Source organism: Dendronephthya gigantea, unplaced genomic scaffold (assembly GCF_004324835.1).
Source record: "Dendronephthya gigantea isolate DGI-Jeju-01 unplaced genomic scaffold, DenGig_1.0 000009F, whole genome shotgun sequence".
NCBI classification, from domain to species: domain Eukaryota; kingdom Metazoa; phylum Cnidaria; class Anthozoa; order Malacalcyonacea; family Nephtheidae; genus Dendronephthya; species Dendronephthya gigantea.
In genome coordinates this window covers 3,181,401-3,195,468 of record NW_021163019.1, presented here as the reverse complement: position 1 = coordinate 3,195,468, position 14,068 = coordinate 3,181,401, and the positions used below count along the sequence as shown (strand labels likewise).

The 14,068-nt window shown below is 39.1% G+C and overlaps 3 protein-coding genes across 3 annotated transcripts; 1 reads left to right on the top strand and 2 right to left on the bottom strand.

The window, feature by feature from the left end:
• On the bottom strand, positions 1–8,640 carry LOC114517660. The gene is made up of 23 exons (XM_028537445.1): positions 8,323–8,640; positions 7,670–7,842; positions 7,196–7,367; positions 7,022–7,066; positions 6,555–6,610; positions 5,873–6,091; positions 5,652–5,738; positions 5,417–5,464; positions 5,200–5,308; positions 4,695–4,724; positions 4,542–4,607; positions 4,124–4,278; positions 3,729–3,870; positions 3,590–3,634; positions 3,259–3,513; positions 3,025–3,162; positions 2,381–2,635; positions 1,881–2,171; positions 1,418–1,702; positions 1,029–1,193; positions 653–790; positions 341–450; positions 1–268 (listed from the first exon to the last, which is right to left on the bottom strand). Exons 1-23 carry the CDS (start codon positions 8,549–8,551, stop codon positions 2–4), a joined length of 3,480 nt encoding a protein of 1,159 aa, XP_028393246.1. The 5' UTR covers positions 8,552–8,640; the 3' UTR covers position 1.
• A 1,551-nt stretch (positions 8,641–10,191) lies between these two features.
• On the bottom strand, positions 10,192–11,303 carry LOC114517423. The gene is made up of 3 exons (XM_028537145.1): positions 11,184–11,303; positions 10,981–11,102; positions 10,192–10,594 (listed from the first exon to the last, which is right to left on the bottom strand). The coding sequence occupies exons 1-3, from the start codon at positions 11,262–11,264 to the stop codon at positions 10,405–10,407; spliced, it is 393 nt and encodes a 130-aa protein (XP_028392946.1). The 5' UTR covers positions 11,265–11,303; the 3' UTR covers positions 10,192–10,404.
• A 44-nt stretch (positions 11,304–11,347) lies between these two features.
• On the top strand, positions 11,348–12,999 carry LOC114517421 (thioredoxin-related transmembrane protein 1-like). The gene is made up of 8 exons (XM_028537143.1): positions 11,348–11,535; positions 11,657–11,772; positions 11,864–11,909; positions 12,005–12,133; positions 12,198–12,243; positions 12,334–12,435; positions 12,519–12,725; positions 12,864–12,999. The coding sequence occupies exons 1-8, from the start codon at positions 11,375–11,377 to the stop codon at positions 12,885–12,887; spliced, it is 831 nt and encodes a 276-aa protein (XP_028392944.1). The 5' UTR covers positions 11,348–11,374; the 3' UTR covers positions 12,888–12,999.
• Positions 13,000–14,068: the final 1,069 nt, after the last annotated feature.

Sequence of the window (14,068 nt, the reverse complement as noted above, 5' to 3'; positions counted from 1 at the left end):
TTCATAACTTTGTAACCTTAATTATCCGTTCGACAGTGTAGTTTGTTCTTGGAAATGATACCATAAAAGAATATTTGCCAGAATCTGAGACCCGCGGTGAAGTTATGCTTAGCGTTGAGTTCCAACCAATGCGTTTACGTTTTTCATTCTGAATATCATCGCTTGATTTCCCCTTTTTCTCCAACCATTCCTGATTTTGCACCCTGACTCTTCCACTTCTTGTAACTTCTAACAGTTTCGAGTCTTTATACCATACAAGGTGTTCTCTCTGGTTCAAAAAAAGGCCCTGTTTTACTAGAGTAACTTCCAATATTTTTGAAACCGTAATTGAAAATCCTACCTCAGGTGTTGGGTTGCCACCAGCGACGACAACTTGAACAATGGTTGTATCACCACCAGCAATCTGATAGAGCGTGCGCACGTTGGGAATAACGATCATTTTTGGACGCACTAAAGACGTGACCATATCAAAGTTAATAACACATTTCGTGAAACCACCCGTGTGCGTGCAGCCCAAAATTTTGGAGTGGACAGGCGAATGATTTCAGGGAAAAAAGGTAATTATTAGAACTTGCAACTGTTCCAACTGACACCTGCGATCACATGCGAATATTTTCTGTCCATACTAAGGAAGGAAAGGCGACAGTCTTACCATAAACATCCACAACTATTTCCTTGGTAAATTCGCAAAATCTTGCTTTTGCGATGACTTTGAAAACACCGCTCATACCAGAATGTAAATTACTCAATTTCAACATTTTTCTGGTGTCAGGACGACCAGGATGGGCTCCTAGAAGGATTTATTGAAAACATACTTTGTTTGGAATTACTTGGTTTGCCTACAGGAGGCAAAAGACTTCAAGCTGACAAGCTACGATTTTGATTTAAAAAAAAGCTAAAAAATGCCGTGTTTCCAGTACATTCACCGAATTCGGCGAGGTAGAGTTTTAGACAAGTTCAGTTTTTCATTCTGGACTCAAGTAATTCGCCTTATTACTCAGCAGAAAATTTTTGATTTTGCAACCAACCTGGGAATGAAAAATGCTTGTCCTCAATCTTGATTAATTTTCCATTATAGTACCAGTCAATTGACACAAGACCATCTTCGTTGCGCATGTCCACGTGCAAAACGTCTGACGAGTCTTCGACAGCCACGTGCGGTGATGACGTCACAGAAATGATAGAAGGTGGGTCTGAAATGAACATTATGTGATGTGATGTGATGTGATGTGATGTGATGTGATGTGATGTGATGTGATGTGATGTGATGTGATGTGATGTGATGTGATGTGATGTGATGTGATGTGATGTGATGTGATGTGATGTGATGTGATGTGATGTGATGTGATGTGATGTGATGTGGTATGATGTGCATGCAAAGCTATCTCTCAAACATCTATTTCTCTAAGTCACTTACTTTCCACAACATCTATTTGTATGGTCCCCTCTGCAAAACCATATCGATTCTTCACACGAATACGGTAAACTCCCGAGTGTCGTAACGCGGCACGTTCGGCTTTTAGTACGAACGGATCTTGTGTTTCCATCTTTGTCTTAAAAGCTTTACCATTTTCTATTTTCCTCCATTCAACGTCCCATTCTACGGCCTCAACGTACTCACCTCGTATTGGTACAGCGGTTATTATCAATGGATGGTTTATACACGCACCTCCAGTGGGGGGCATACTAAGTCTTGGCTCCCCTAAATTCAAATGACGTTACGATTGTCAGAGGATTTCGCTACGCTCTTCCAAATCAATATGACCTAGAGTTCATGTTTAAAAAAAAATGCAAATTTGGGCAATTCTTACATCAGAGAGAACTCACATTGTCATGGTAAGAACGGTAATGCAGAACAGACTGCATTGACTTCTACCTACCATAATGTCTCAGTACTACTGCGCGTTTGAAGATGAGCCGTGGAATTGAGGTGATTGTCATAATTTCAAGAGTATAATCCTTCACCTCGTTGACCGTGAAATCTTTGATGATTAAAGAATGCATATCGTAGCTACGTCTTGTAAAACCACCATCGGAACGGAACTGGAATTTGCCGGAACTAAACGGCAGTAGTTGTGAAACTATCGTCTTTTGTCTCTTGGGCTGATGTTCGTAGCCACCAATTTGTGTGCCTCCGTGTCTCCAATTAACAGAATATGGTTCTCGATTGTCTGTGAACAAACAGAGAATACAGACCGGACGGTTTATGATCGTTGTCACTGAACTGAAGAAACTACCTAATCAAGGTCTAGGGCCTTATCCGAACATTAATCCTAATCCACAAGGATTAAATTCGGATTTAGGATTTAACGAATATGGATTATTACCAAAATTTCCGTTGGATTAAGAATAATTCGAGAATGATCCTTTAATAACTTACACTGTATTTCATAGACAGACATTGCGTCTTTATATTTTTCAAAAAGATTTTCCCGTGGATCAACAAGATACGGTATAGCCCAACCAGCGAAGCACTGTTTTATTTTGGACGAAAAGATAAAGTATTTTTCTTCAGCAAATATTGCTAATTGAAGACATTCGCGTCTTGTTCTTGCCTTTCCAAGGCTTTTGATAACACCGCCAGATCTCCACGCCAACGGACCAATTCGACCGTACCATTCGTATGAAGTCCTCACTGTATTAAAATAAGAAGAGATCGCTAAATTCTAATCAAGAAGAGCTATAGTCAACATTAACATTTAACTAAACACATTATTAACCATGCAGACCTTCATCAGTGCAATGAATAATTGTATAATTATTATTATTGTGTGATTTAAGTTGGGAATTCAGCATGTAAAATTGCAAGAATATTTCATCATCTATTTACTTCACTGCGTGTATATATATATATATATATATATATATATATATAATTATATATATATATATATATATATATACTTGTTCCTCACGTTGCTTCATTCATCATTTTCAAATGATGACAACGAGTTTTATGAGGTTGTTATATTGTCATTTGTCACCCCACGAAAGACAATCAGAACAAAGACTTACTTTACTTACCGTTAGGAAAATGCAAGAACGTTAATTTGGCCGTGACGGGTTCATGTGTCCAAATTGTGCCATAAGGGTTAAACAACGGAGATCCGCCCTGATGAAGCAGGCCTTGCTCTTGTACAGGAATGAGCAAATTAGTTCCGTCTGAAACAAATAACAACAGATCTCACTCTTTCGTCAAAATTATTCCCTCAATTCAACTCAAATCATGCACAACCCAATTTGTTAATGAAATCTTACAGCTCGTAATGATATAGATTTGAGTACTGACGACCCTTTTCAATTGGTCACGAGCAACACATTTGTAAATCTTCGCATCCTTCCATTCCAGAAGTCTAATTTCATCCCTTTTCAGCGGGAATTCGTAGCTACCAATTATTTCATAAACCGTTTCGATCACATTTGCGCGAGCATCGTCATGGTAACATTTGATTTGAAAACGTTTCCCCTTATTTTTATTGAAAACTACAACATGCCACATGTTGAGACCAATTCCTAGAAATAAATGTGAATATGGTCGTCAGCTATGTATATCATTATTTAATTCATCTGGTAATTGCAAGATGATTACTTTTAGCATCGTCTTTAACCTTCTGTTTTGCTTGCAACCAAGGCTCTAAAATACATGAAAGCATCTCGTAATAGTCTAGAGAAGCAATCCAGGGACATGATCTTGCAATAGGAAATAGCGATGGCCTGATCTTTCTTACCTTTGCTGCAGCCACGTATTTCAACTCTCATGCAACGGTCGCGGCTTCCTGCCACAGCAGTGATCCGTAGATATCTCGCCTTGATTCGTGGATTCAAGAAATGGTGGGAGGTATGTCTCGACCCTGTGTTAGTTTTAAAATCCTGAAGACAACATGCAGAAACACAAAACTATATTATTATTTGCTTTTATTATCGGCTCAAGCTATATATGTCAACAGGCTATATGCAGACAAAAGTACCATCAAGTTTCGCTTCAAAATTTTTTAAAAAATTGCCAACTTTGCGCAGACGGATAACTATGATATTTTTCACTATTTCTCAGCTGTTCTGAGGAATTCTCTTAATTTTGTATTCAGGGCCCATTCACATACAATTAATATCATGCATATATTACCGCTTTGGTTAAGTAGCGCTGTTTGAGTAACAGCCAAACGTCTTTATCTTCACTGTACATAACTTTGACACGGCTTGCCCAGCTTTTTCTAGCACTATCTTTATGACCTTTGAACTTCAGGCTGTCTATCAGGAAAATCTTCTTCAGGTCGATCTCTAAAGCGGGAAGCATTTTGGGTTCACGCATGTCGCAGATATATAAATATAGCATGCTTTCATGCTCATCTCATCTCTGATGAAATCATCATGATGGACCCGTTCATATCAGTTAGTTGCATCAGAATTTTCAGGTTTATATACCAAGTCACTGCATGTTATATGATTCAAAACTAAACTGGATGGATGATTTCTTAAATATACTGGTTGTGTCATCAATGTTTTATGATGCCAACTTTGATAACGAGTCGTTTCCACCTTACCCCAGTATTCTGCTAATGAATTTTTGCAATACGAATCACCGAAAGCCAAGATGATATCACTGCAGTCTAAAAACCAGATATTTTATACAAATAGTCAGCTGAATATATTGCGCAAACCTTCAAGAAAAATCTCTGGAATCATCGCACAGTTACCTGTAGTTCTTTTGGTGGGATACGGTTTAACTAGAAATATAGAGTAATAACACCGTTGGGCTTTCAGACTCCAGAGAATAGCCCAGTGACGCCGGGACATTGCATGGGGCAGCTTCCCTCGCCTCCCCTTTCTTGGTCATCATTTACCAGCAGGGCAAAGGGGGGGGGGAAATGCTCTTTAAAAGGGTGACACTATATGATCTTATTAAGTAGAAGTGCAACCAACGAGCTTCAAAAATAACACATGCAGGTGAATCTGTTGGGTCAAAAATCCCAAAACTATCTTGTAAAGGGAAAACACTATAAAACAGACGTTATTTTGCCAAGATTCTTTGCTATGCGTCGCAACAGAAGCATCTTTTTACGAATATTCCCCCTTTGCCCTTGCATCATTCCGGCCTTCCTGCATGGAATAGCATCGGATGCAAGGTGTGCAAGAATGGTGTGACGAAAGATAAAATGAAATGAAAAGAGGACAAACTTCTCAATAAGGAATAGCACTTACAATAAAATTTTGTGTTCACAAATTTCTGCGCACACCAGAAATTAGTTTGAGGAATCTTTTTATTTACCACAGTTTCTAGTTCGTTAGTGGCAGCGATATACCGCGTTCTCTGTTGAATGCATGGTCAAAACAACAGTTACATAAAATAAATACAAAGAAAAACAAATTGGAATGAACATGCATGTGATTATACACTTGCATAATACGATTCACTTACATATCCTTTTCGGGGTTCATATTTTATTTTTTTAGATGCTGGGATGTCCTAGAGTGAAAACAAGTAAAATGGTTACACTATAGTCTTTCCCAAAAATTGTTTAATAACTCAATAATTTGTTTCATATTTTATTCCGTAACTTTGTATCGAGGTCGAGGCGTGTTTTTTAGCAATGCATAATTATTTCATACGGTGATTTTCCACTATATAGGCTGGTGGCCTTAGGTTAACTTACCCACGATTTCTTGAAGTGTGCCAGATTTTGAAAACATTCCAGTGACTTCAATGGGTCGTTAATGTAATCTCTGAAATTCGTTATACACTATAAAAAATAAAATGCACTGCCTACAAATGAATGGATCTCACATGTTAATATTACAAGAAAATTACAGAAAAAGATGGTTTAGCAATAGCTAGAGTCTAAAGACATTCTGGAGAAACGATGTTTTGCAATACCTCTGGTGTATTACCATCACGAAGACGATATCTCAAGGGACTGCCATCTGGAAACCAAAATTCGCCTTTCTGTGCCAGAATCAAACGAGCTGGATATTTCCCGTATGGTTGACAATGGCCATAGATAGAGAGCATACCGTCTTCTAAGTCGTCAACATAGTACTTTGATAGTACCATTGCTACTTGTTTTTCAGGAACAGTCGTATACGCAGGTCGGTTCTGTATGAAAATGCAGGTAATCAGTTACTTGATAAACAAGTGTAATTTGTTGATATCACAATAGACAGTCCTTAGGGACCTTAAGCACATTGGACGGCAACACGACGACGATGAGGCTGAAAGTCTCCTTTAAAAAAATGCTATAGCAAAGTTGTTGTTGTATATTATTAATTGTACCGATTTAGTGAGTCTAAGACGTTAAGAACGTCGTGTTTATGTTTAAGGACAATTCTATAGACCCTGATGCGAGGTAGGGCTCGCTGGGTCCTGAAATGCATCCGTTCTAGGCAAGACGCAAAAAACCACGTTTTCTCGTTGTAAACAGAACGAAGACGACTTCTAAAACCATCATGGGTCTTTAATTATTCATTTCTTTTCAATGACCCATTGTATTGATAGCCGTCGTCGTCGCGTTCGCGTCCTACTTGCTTAAGGTCGCTATTATGGTTTCACGATGACTTACAAAAACGGCGTAAAGTTGCCATGGATAAACAGTCTCATTGGTCAACCAGTAGGTTCCTACAAAAGTTTTGAAGGCAAGTCAGTTCACTTGAGCCTCATTAACACCACGCGCGGTTTTAGGAATTAATTGGTACGGATGAAATAGATACGGGTGAAAATTGCCTTTTTAGGTAGGTATTTCATCATTCTCAATTTCATCCGTGCTAAAACTGAAATTGAACATAGTATATACACGGATAAATTTGGTATACGAATGAAACGTGGCTAGCTATTTGGCAAAATATCAATAAAAATTAAAATTGTACATGGGGTTGTACTATAGACAAGAAGAACGGGAGATACTCATGCAGATATACAACACTCAGGGGTTCTTTTCCTTTTGTAAAATTTGTTTTAGATGACTGCAGTTGTGCGCTGTAAAGCAAATTAAATGAAGCAACGAAAACAACGACGCGATGCGGTAGATACCTTTCTCCTTTTTTACTGGAGTCTGTAAGCCAGCATTTTCGCCATCTGAAATAGCAAAACAAATTGAGACGAGTATCTTGGTCGTGTACAAATCATCAGCAAGAATCTTATTTAATGAAAAAGTTATCCTTTAGTTTTATGCGAAATGATTCCGCCGGCGATGGACATACTTACCGTAGCTGCAACCAAAGAGCTCCACTGCAAAACATCCACCTAATCCGGCTGCCATTACTCTGTATGATAACTGTAAAATGCGAATACGATTGGCAATGATTCTAGGTTCAAATTTGTGGTAACCAGGATAAGCCATTCCGTCTTTTCTGGTCATTTCCAACAACCTGAAGTGCTAGAACAGAATATGATTGTCACTACAACTGAGGTTTGAAACACGCTGTTACGTGGGTCAATCCATTTCGTGTCGAATGTTAATTAAACACTAAACTTTAAAAAAAAAGTTGACGTCTTTGGAACAACCGGCCCTAGTGTGTTACCAGTTTTTAGCCAAATCAGAGAATTTATTTAGTTAAGAATCGAGTAAAACCATTTTGGCTTCAGGAGGACGTGCAACAAGTCCAGTTACAGCTATCATGCACACCGCGCGGTTGTTGTTGAAATCTGGCAATTCCTCGAGGATAGTTTGTTTCTTACATGTTCCTCTCCATCTTTATTCTTATAACGGGTCCATTCCTTGTAGTCGCTGGTGTAGTTTACAGCCCAGCGTGTTATGGTCGTAGGCCAGGAATTACCAACGAGAAAGATGTAAGTTTCGTGTTTAATCTGTCCTCCAATTACAGCGTGGCCATCAAGAATGTGCACACCATCTGGGTTAGTTAGGAAAATATACTGTTTCTTTTTTTATCAAAAGGGGATATTTTTTTATGAACGTTTTGAAAATTTGAAGGGTGGGTGGGTGACCGAGTGGGTGGGTGACCGAGTGGGTGGGTGACCGAGTGGGTGGATGACCGAGTGGGTGGGTGACCGAGTGGGTGGGTGACCGAGTGGGTGGGTGACCGGGTGGGTGACCGAGTGGGTGGGTGACCGAGTAGGTGGGTGACCGAGTGGATGGGTGACCGAGTGGGTGGATGACCCAGTGGGTGGGTGACCGAGTGGGTGGGTGACCGAGTGGGTGGGTGACCGAGTGGGTGGGTGACCGAGTAGGTGGGTGAGAAGGCAGATGTGTGAAAGAATGGCGAGCGAGCGAGTATGCTTCTAAAACATCGTTCGCACGATGCGATATGTAACTAATTCTACTGGTAGAAAATCGTGACGGTGTGTGAAAAACCTCTATTAAATATACTTACGTAATTGTATTTCCACATAGATGTCGTGATATTTTAAACCCCCCCAAATCTCTTCATACATTGTTCTATCATGGTAAGTAGGCATGTAAGCATATGGTCCCGTAGCGGTGAACTTATGATACCTGTTCACAGTTGGACCATATTTTGTTAACTTAAAAGTTCCTTTATGAAGTTGGCGGTTAATAAATCCCATTGAAGGACTTCTTCCTCTTAACATGAAATAGCTCATTCCTAGTGCATAACGACATGCTGAAATTAAGAAAATATCTGGGTTTTAGCACAGAATAGACGTAATTCTAGCGGAAGTCCCACTCTTTGTTCTTGGCGTGCGAAATTTTTCGAGTGAGTGTGACGCCACCACCACGCAAGGCCAAGTTCGCAAGCACATGCAAGCACTATGGCGCTTAGCATTCAGTTTGTATCAGTGGACTCAAATAACACTGGAACGCTCACTCTGTCGGAAGTTTGAAGCCAAGATGGCGGACACTGAAGCCTTTCTTGTAGGTATGATTCAGGCCTCCACGCGGAAATTTCGTAGGTAAAATGGCGGCAATTTTTATTTTTCCTTTTGAAACTTCCGCGCCAGAGGCCTGAATCATACCTGCGAGAAAGACCTCATGATCCGCCATCTTGGCTTCACTCATCAATGAGGAAAATCATGCAGAGAGTGAGCGTTCCAGTTTTATTTGAGTTCACTGGTTTGTATCTTGCTTACGCCATCCTAGCTGGTGTGTCCAAGAACTTTTTTATGAGGGTACGAAGTTCCTGCACACGCACACGCACACGCACACACACACACACACACACACACACACACACACACACACCAGGATGGCGTAGAATGACGTGTGCGCTTCTGAAAAATTTTGGACTCAGAAACATTAGGAGAATACAAAGAGTAAGCCTTCTGCTATAATGTCTATTCTGTGGTTTGAGTGGAGAGGACTGGGACTATAGATATCTGAATTAGAAATCTAGTAAACAACGTAATCTCTAGGTTAAAACAACGTAATCTCTAGGTTAAATCAACGTAATCTCTCTTGAAAGGTTAAAACAACGTAATATCTCAGCTCTGCTGGCGTATCTTTACATTTGTACTTACAATATTCGTCATCGATAAATGTAGCTATTTCTCTGGGGTATTTTTCATCGGTGTCATGAAAACGCTTGTTCTTCTCGCTGTTAGCATATTGTTTAAACGCTTTTTCACCATATAGTTTATAAGGAATATAATTCCCATGAAAGAAGCAGTATATCAACCGAAATAATAAAATAATAAGTAACACCTTCAGCAAATTCAAACTCATGTTACTTACGAATTTGTATATATAATATTCAAATAATTATGACATCAAAATCAAATCATTGGCACGCGCGCCTGATTCAGATAAAACGCGTGCGCAATAGACCTCTTTCATAATGACGTTTCATAACGCCGGACGAAATTTGATTACCTCAGAAAACTAATGAACACCGGGCTTTCCTTGTTTGATGCAAAAAATGAGAGAGCTCAGGAATCATAGGACCATAGGATTAGACGGATTGAGGCTCGTTTAACACTTTGCAAATTTTGCTGCGATTTTCTTCTTTTGATGGATGTGAACGAGTGAATTAGTTACTGATGTTCAAATAAGAGCTTTAATACATCAGAGCATTCGTAACTAATTACTCATTCACATCTGCCAAAAGAAGAAAATTGCAGCAAAAATTGTAAGTGTAAACGGACCTTCAAAGTTGGAACGAGGCAGTGTTCAGACCAGAACATTGGCAAAGGTGTTCATGTATGGAATTTGTTTCAATCCCATGTTGAGCCCTGTGTGAGTGGAACGATGGTGATGTAATAATAAGAATGGACTGGTACTAGTCCTAAAGGAGAAAATAATGAGAAGCAACAAAATTTTGGTTTTAAAATATCTTTTAATCTTGTAAAAATCTATCTTTCAAAGTTAGCATGAAACATTCCCAATTTTTGCTGTTAGGACTTGCTTTTGAAACAACTTCAGAGATTTAAAATACACTTCCCAAGGCAAACCACCTTCCAAATCAACTTCCTGATCATCTGAATTACAGATACTTCACAATCTATGGGTCATCGTTTAATTGTTCTGGAAAATATATACGTTTCTTCCTATTTGTTGAATCGTCATCACCCTCTGTTGAAAGTTCATCTAGCGCTGTACATAGGCTTGTTAGCAAAGTTGCATTCCCATTGCCAAGTAAACATATGACAGAGCTTGAACGCTGTGTGATGTTCTCCAAAACAGATTTATTCCTAAAAAGAATGAAGGTGTACACAGTTAATAATTAGGATATAAATATTATTTAAATTCTCCATAATACTGTTGGTTTTGAGCTTTTAGAAAGGCCTCGTGATGTAGAGATGTTTCACAATTCTTACACTGTAGAGATTGGACCATGATTTATCTACTATGGTCAGTATGGTGCAACTGATTTTATGCAGTGGAAAGAGATTGTTGTCTATGTTGATTACGCTTCTGCACATAACAGCACTTCTTTATTAAGAAATGGACCTATAACTGGGTCAAAATGAGTATCAGAGATTCAGAGTACGTATTTAATAGTTCTAATACTATTGGTTAAAATCAACTTTAATCAAGTTCTATCTTTTACCAAGAATGAACACAGGATTACACATACCACTTATTACTTTTGTTAATTGTATTTAACAGCTGCCTTGTCTTCGGCGAAATATTGACCACAGAGACACTCGGTCGAACATCATCCAAAACGTGTGTCAAAGTGCACTGTTTTTTAACAAGCTACAAAAGTGATACAACGTTAACCAGATATAGGCAATATAGATAGAAAGTAAAGTAGAGCATTCAGCTCAAAACACTTACATTTCCATTTAATTTAACGTTGAAAACCCTTTTGAAAGTATTTCTTGAAAAAGCATGCTTCACATTATTCCAAGCTGCCATTTTTAAAAAATTTCGACATCTGCGCTTCCACGTGGGAATATTTCAGTGAGAAAAAATTTCGTGAACTGTCTTCTATACTAAGTGGCAACACAATACCTTCCTTTTCCAAAATGGCGTCTTTGCGGAAGACTTTTGTTCTTCGTCGAATGAATTTCTTTCACGTGTTCTTGCTATTTGTTGTGTGGAATGGCGCGTTTGCTTCGGGACAGAGTGAGGAAATTACAGACGATAACTGGGATGCTGTTCTACATGGTCACTGGATGATAAAATTGTGAGTGTCACTTTATACAACTGGACTGTTCACTGGTATTGGTATTAAACATAACCTGGATTTAAAGTTAAACCATGTCACCATAGTACTGTAAAATGGTAATGTCATTTTCAACTTTCAGTTATGCACCATGGTGTCCAGCATGTAGAAATCTTGAACCAACCTGGGAGAAGTTTGCATTGGAAGCAGAGTCTCTTAACGTCAGGGTTGGAGAGGTCGATGTCACAAGAAGCACAGGTTTTGTTTAAAATTTTGCGATACATGTATAAAAGTTCACATTAAAATGACAATGTACACCCAAAGAGTAATTTATTTTTTGTCTGAACAGCTTTGAGTGGGCGATTTGGGATTGTGTCGCTGCCAACCATATACCAGTGAGTTTTTTTATTGGCTTGGTACATATGTACATGTGGAGAAGAACGTGATATGCATGTTCCATTCTTATTGATTTCATCTTGTCTTTATCTAGTGCTATGAATGGGAAGTTTCGTTTATACCAAGAGAAGAGAAAGTTGGACGAATTACTGGATTTTGTTAAGGACAAGAAGTGGGAGAAAGTGGAGCCTGTACCATCATGGAAATCTCCCAGCTCAATTCTGTAAGCTGGGCGTTTGCATCAAATGTGGCTTACTATCAAACTAACATACATTTCTTACCTTTAGCATGTCTGGTCTGGGCATGGTTTTCAAAGCATCAGTTGTTTTTAAGGTGGTATAGATAATATACGCTGGTCTTAAGATTTTTCAGCCTAGATTTGTGTCAGTTGCATTTGGGAACATTGTGTTTATTTCCATTCAGAACATTCACACAACATTGACAGAAACCTATGGTCTACCTGCTTGGGGTTCATATGTCCTATTTGGAGTTGGAACTGTTCTTATCGGCTTGATTTTAGGAGTGGTTTGTATATTTGATATGCTTGTTGTGATGGCTGATTCTATACAAATTATCACTTATTTCATACAGTATATGCTTGTGTTTAGGTTTTAGTATTCCTGTCAGATTTACTGCTGGGTGTGGTGTCACCATCCGCGCCTCGTCCACCTGGTGATACAAGTGAATCTGGTGACGCTGATGATGAAGCTGGTGCAGATGATGGAAAACCGGAGATAAATCAGGAGAACACGTCACAAGATGATGAAGCTGAAAATGAAGCGGAAGACAGCACAAATGTTAGAAAACGAACAAAGGTAACAAAAGTGTGAGGTGGAAACATGAGAAACTAATGGAGTTTTCAAAACAATAAGAACGAAATGAAACACTCTTGTCAACACAAACTATATCTTTGGCACATCAACTTTAATTTTCACTCAAATTATTTTTTCCAGAAACTAAAAGCAACAACTGGATAGATTTGACTTCTCCACCAACCAACCAAACCACCAAACCTCCACCAAGACCAAACCTAGGTAGCACATAAAGTTCTGTACTTTTAAAATGTTTATTAAATGTTTTATTTCCCAATGCTTTTCTTCTGTATATGCTGCACCATTAGCTATGCTTTTCATCTACAATGAACTGTCACATATCCAAATAGCCAGAAATCATGGCTATAAATCCTACAATTTCCGTTGTCTATTGCCATGCAGAGGCATAGCAAGGATTCTCAGGAACGGGGGGGGGGCCCACCAGCCCTCACCCATTGCCCTAGCTATGCCTCTGATGCCCTTCAGATCTCAGAATTTTCTCCAAGCAGCAGCGTCATTGTTTTGATATATTGGGAGGCCATTTTAAGAACATCGACTTTTCTCATCTGTTCATCTGCGTTTGGAAGAACTTCTTTCAGTCTTTCAAACGCGTCGTTAAGTGCGCATAATCGTTGCCGCTCCCTATAAGTAGCGCGTGCTCGCTTATCACCACGCTTTTTCAGGTCAGCGGCTAACTTTTTCGCAGCCGTGGGCTCGTTAGTTTGACAGGCAGCGTCCCGCGTGACTCGTTGGGTACACGCATTCTTCGCGCGTGGAGAGCGGTCGAGGAGGCTTACCAAGTCATCTACACTGCATTCCAATATCAAGTATTGGTCGTGGAAACGATCTTGCCGTGAAGGAATAGAGCTTTGCACTATGTTATTAGGTACCTATAATTTTACAAAATCATATGTTCACTGTCTGGCAAATATCCAAAGAAGGCACACACAGTAAACAAAACTCGGCGGGGTATGACTTGCATAGGACTCAACTTTTCAAGTGGTTTCCGTTTGCAAAATAAATTAGGGAGTATCATTAGTTACAAACAGATAGTTACCACAGTGAGCTCTTTGTAAATTTTGTGTAATTATCACAATGATAACAAATCGGATTACATGTTTCACTCTTAACTGTTTAGTGAACAGACTTGAACTGCTTTTATTGCCGGTTCAAGATTTCTATGCAGTGAACAACCATGGTTAAATCACAGCTGGTTATAACTACTTGTGAATGCATCTCAAGACTCAAGAGGATTGATGTTATATCTAAGCTATGAATTTGTTTCCTTCACGGAGCATTGATGGTAGAATTGTAGGGTAGTTTTTGTGCATTGTAGATTTATTAAA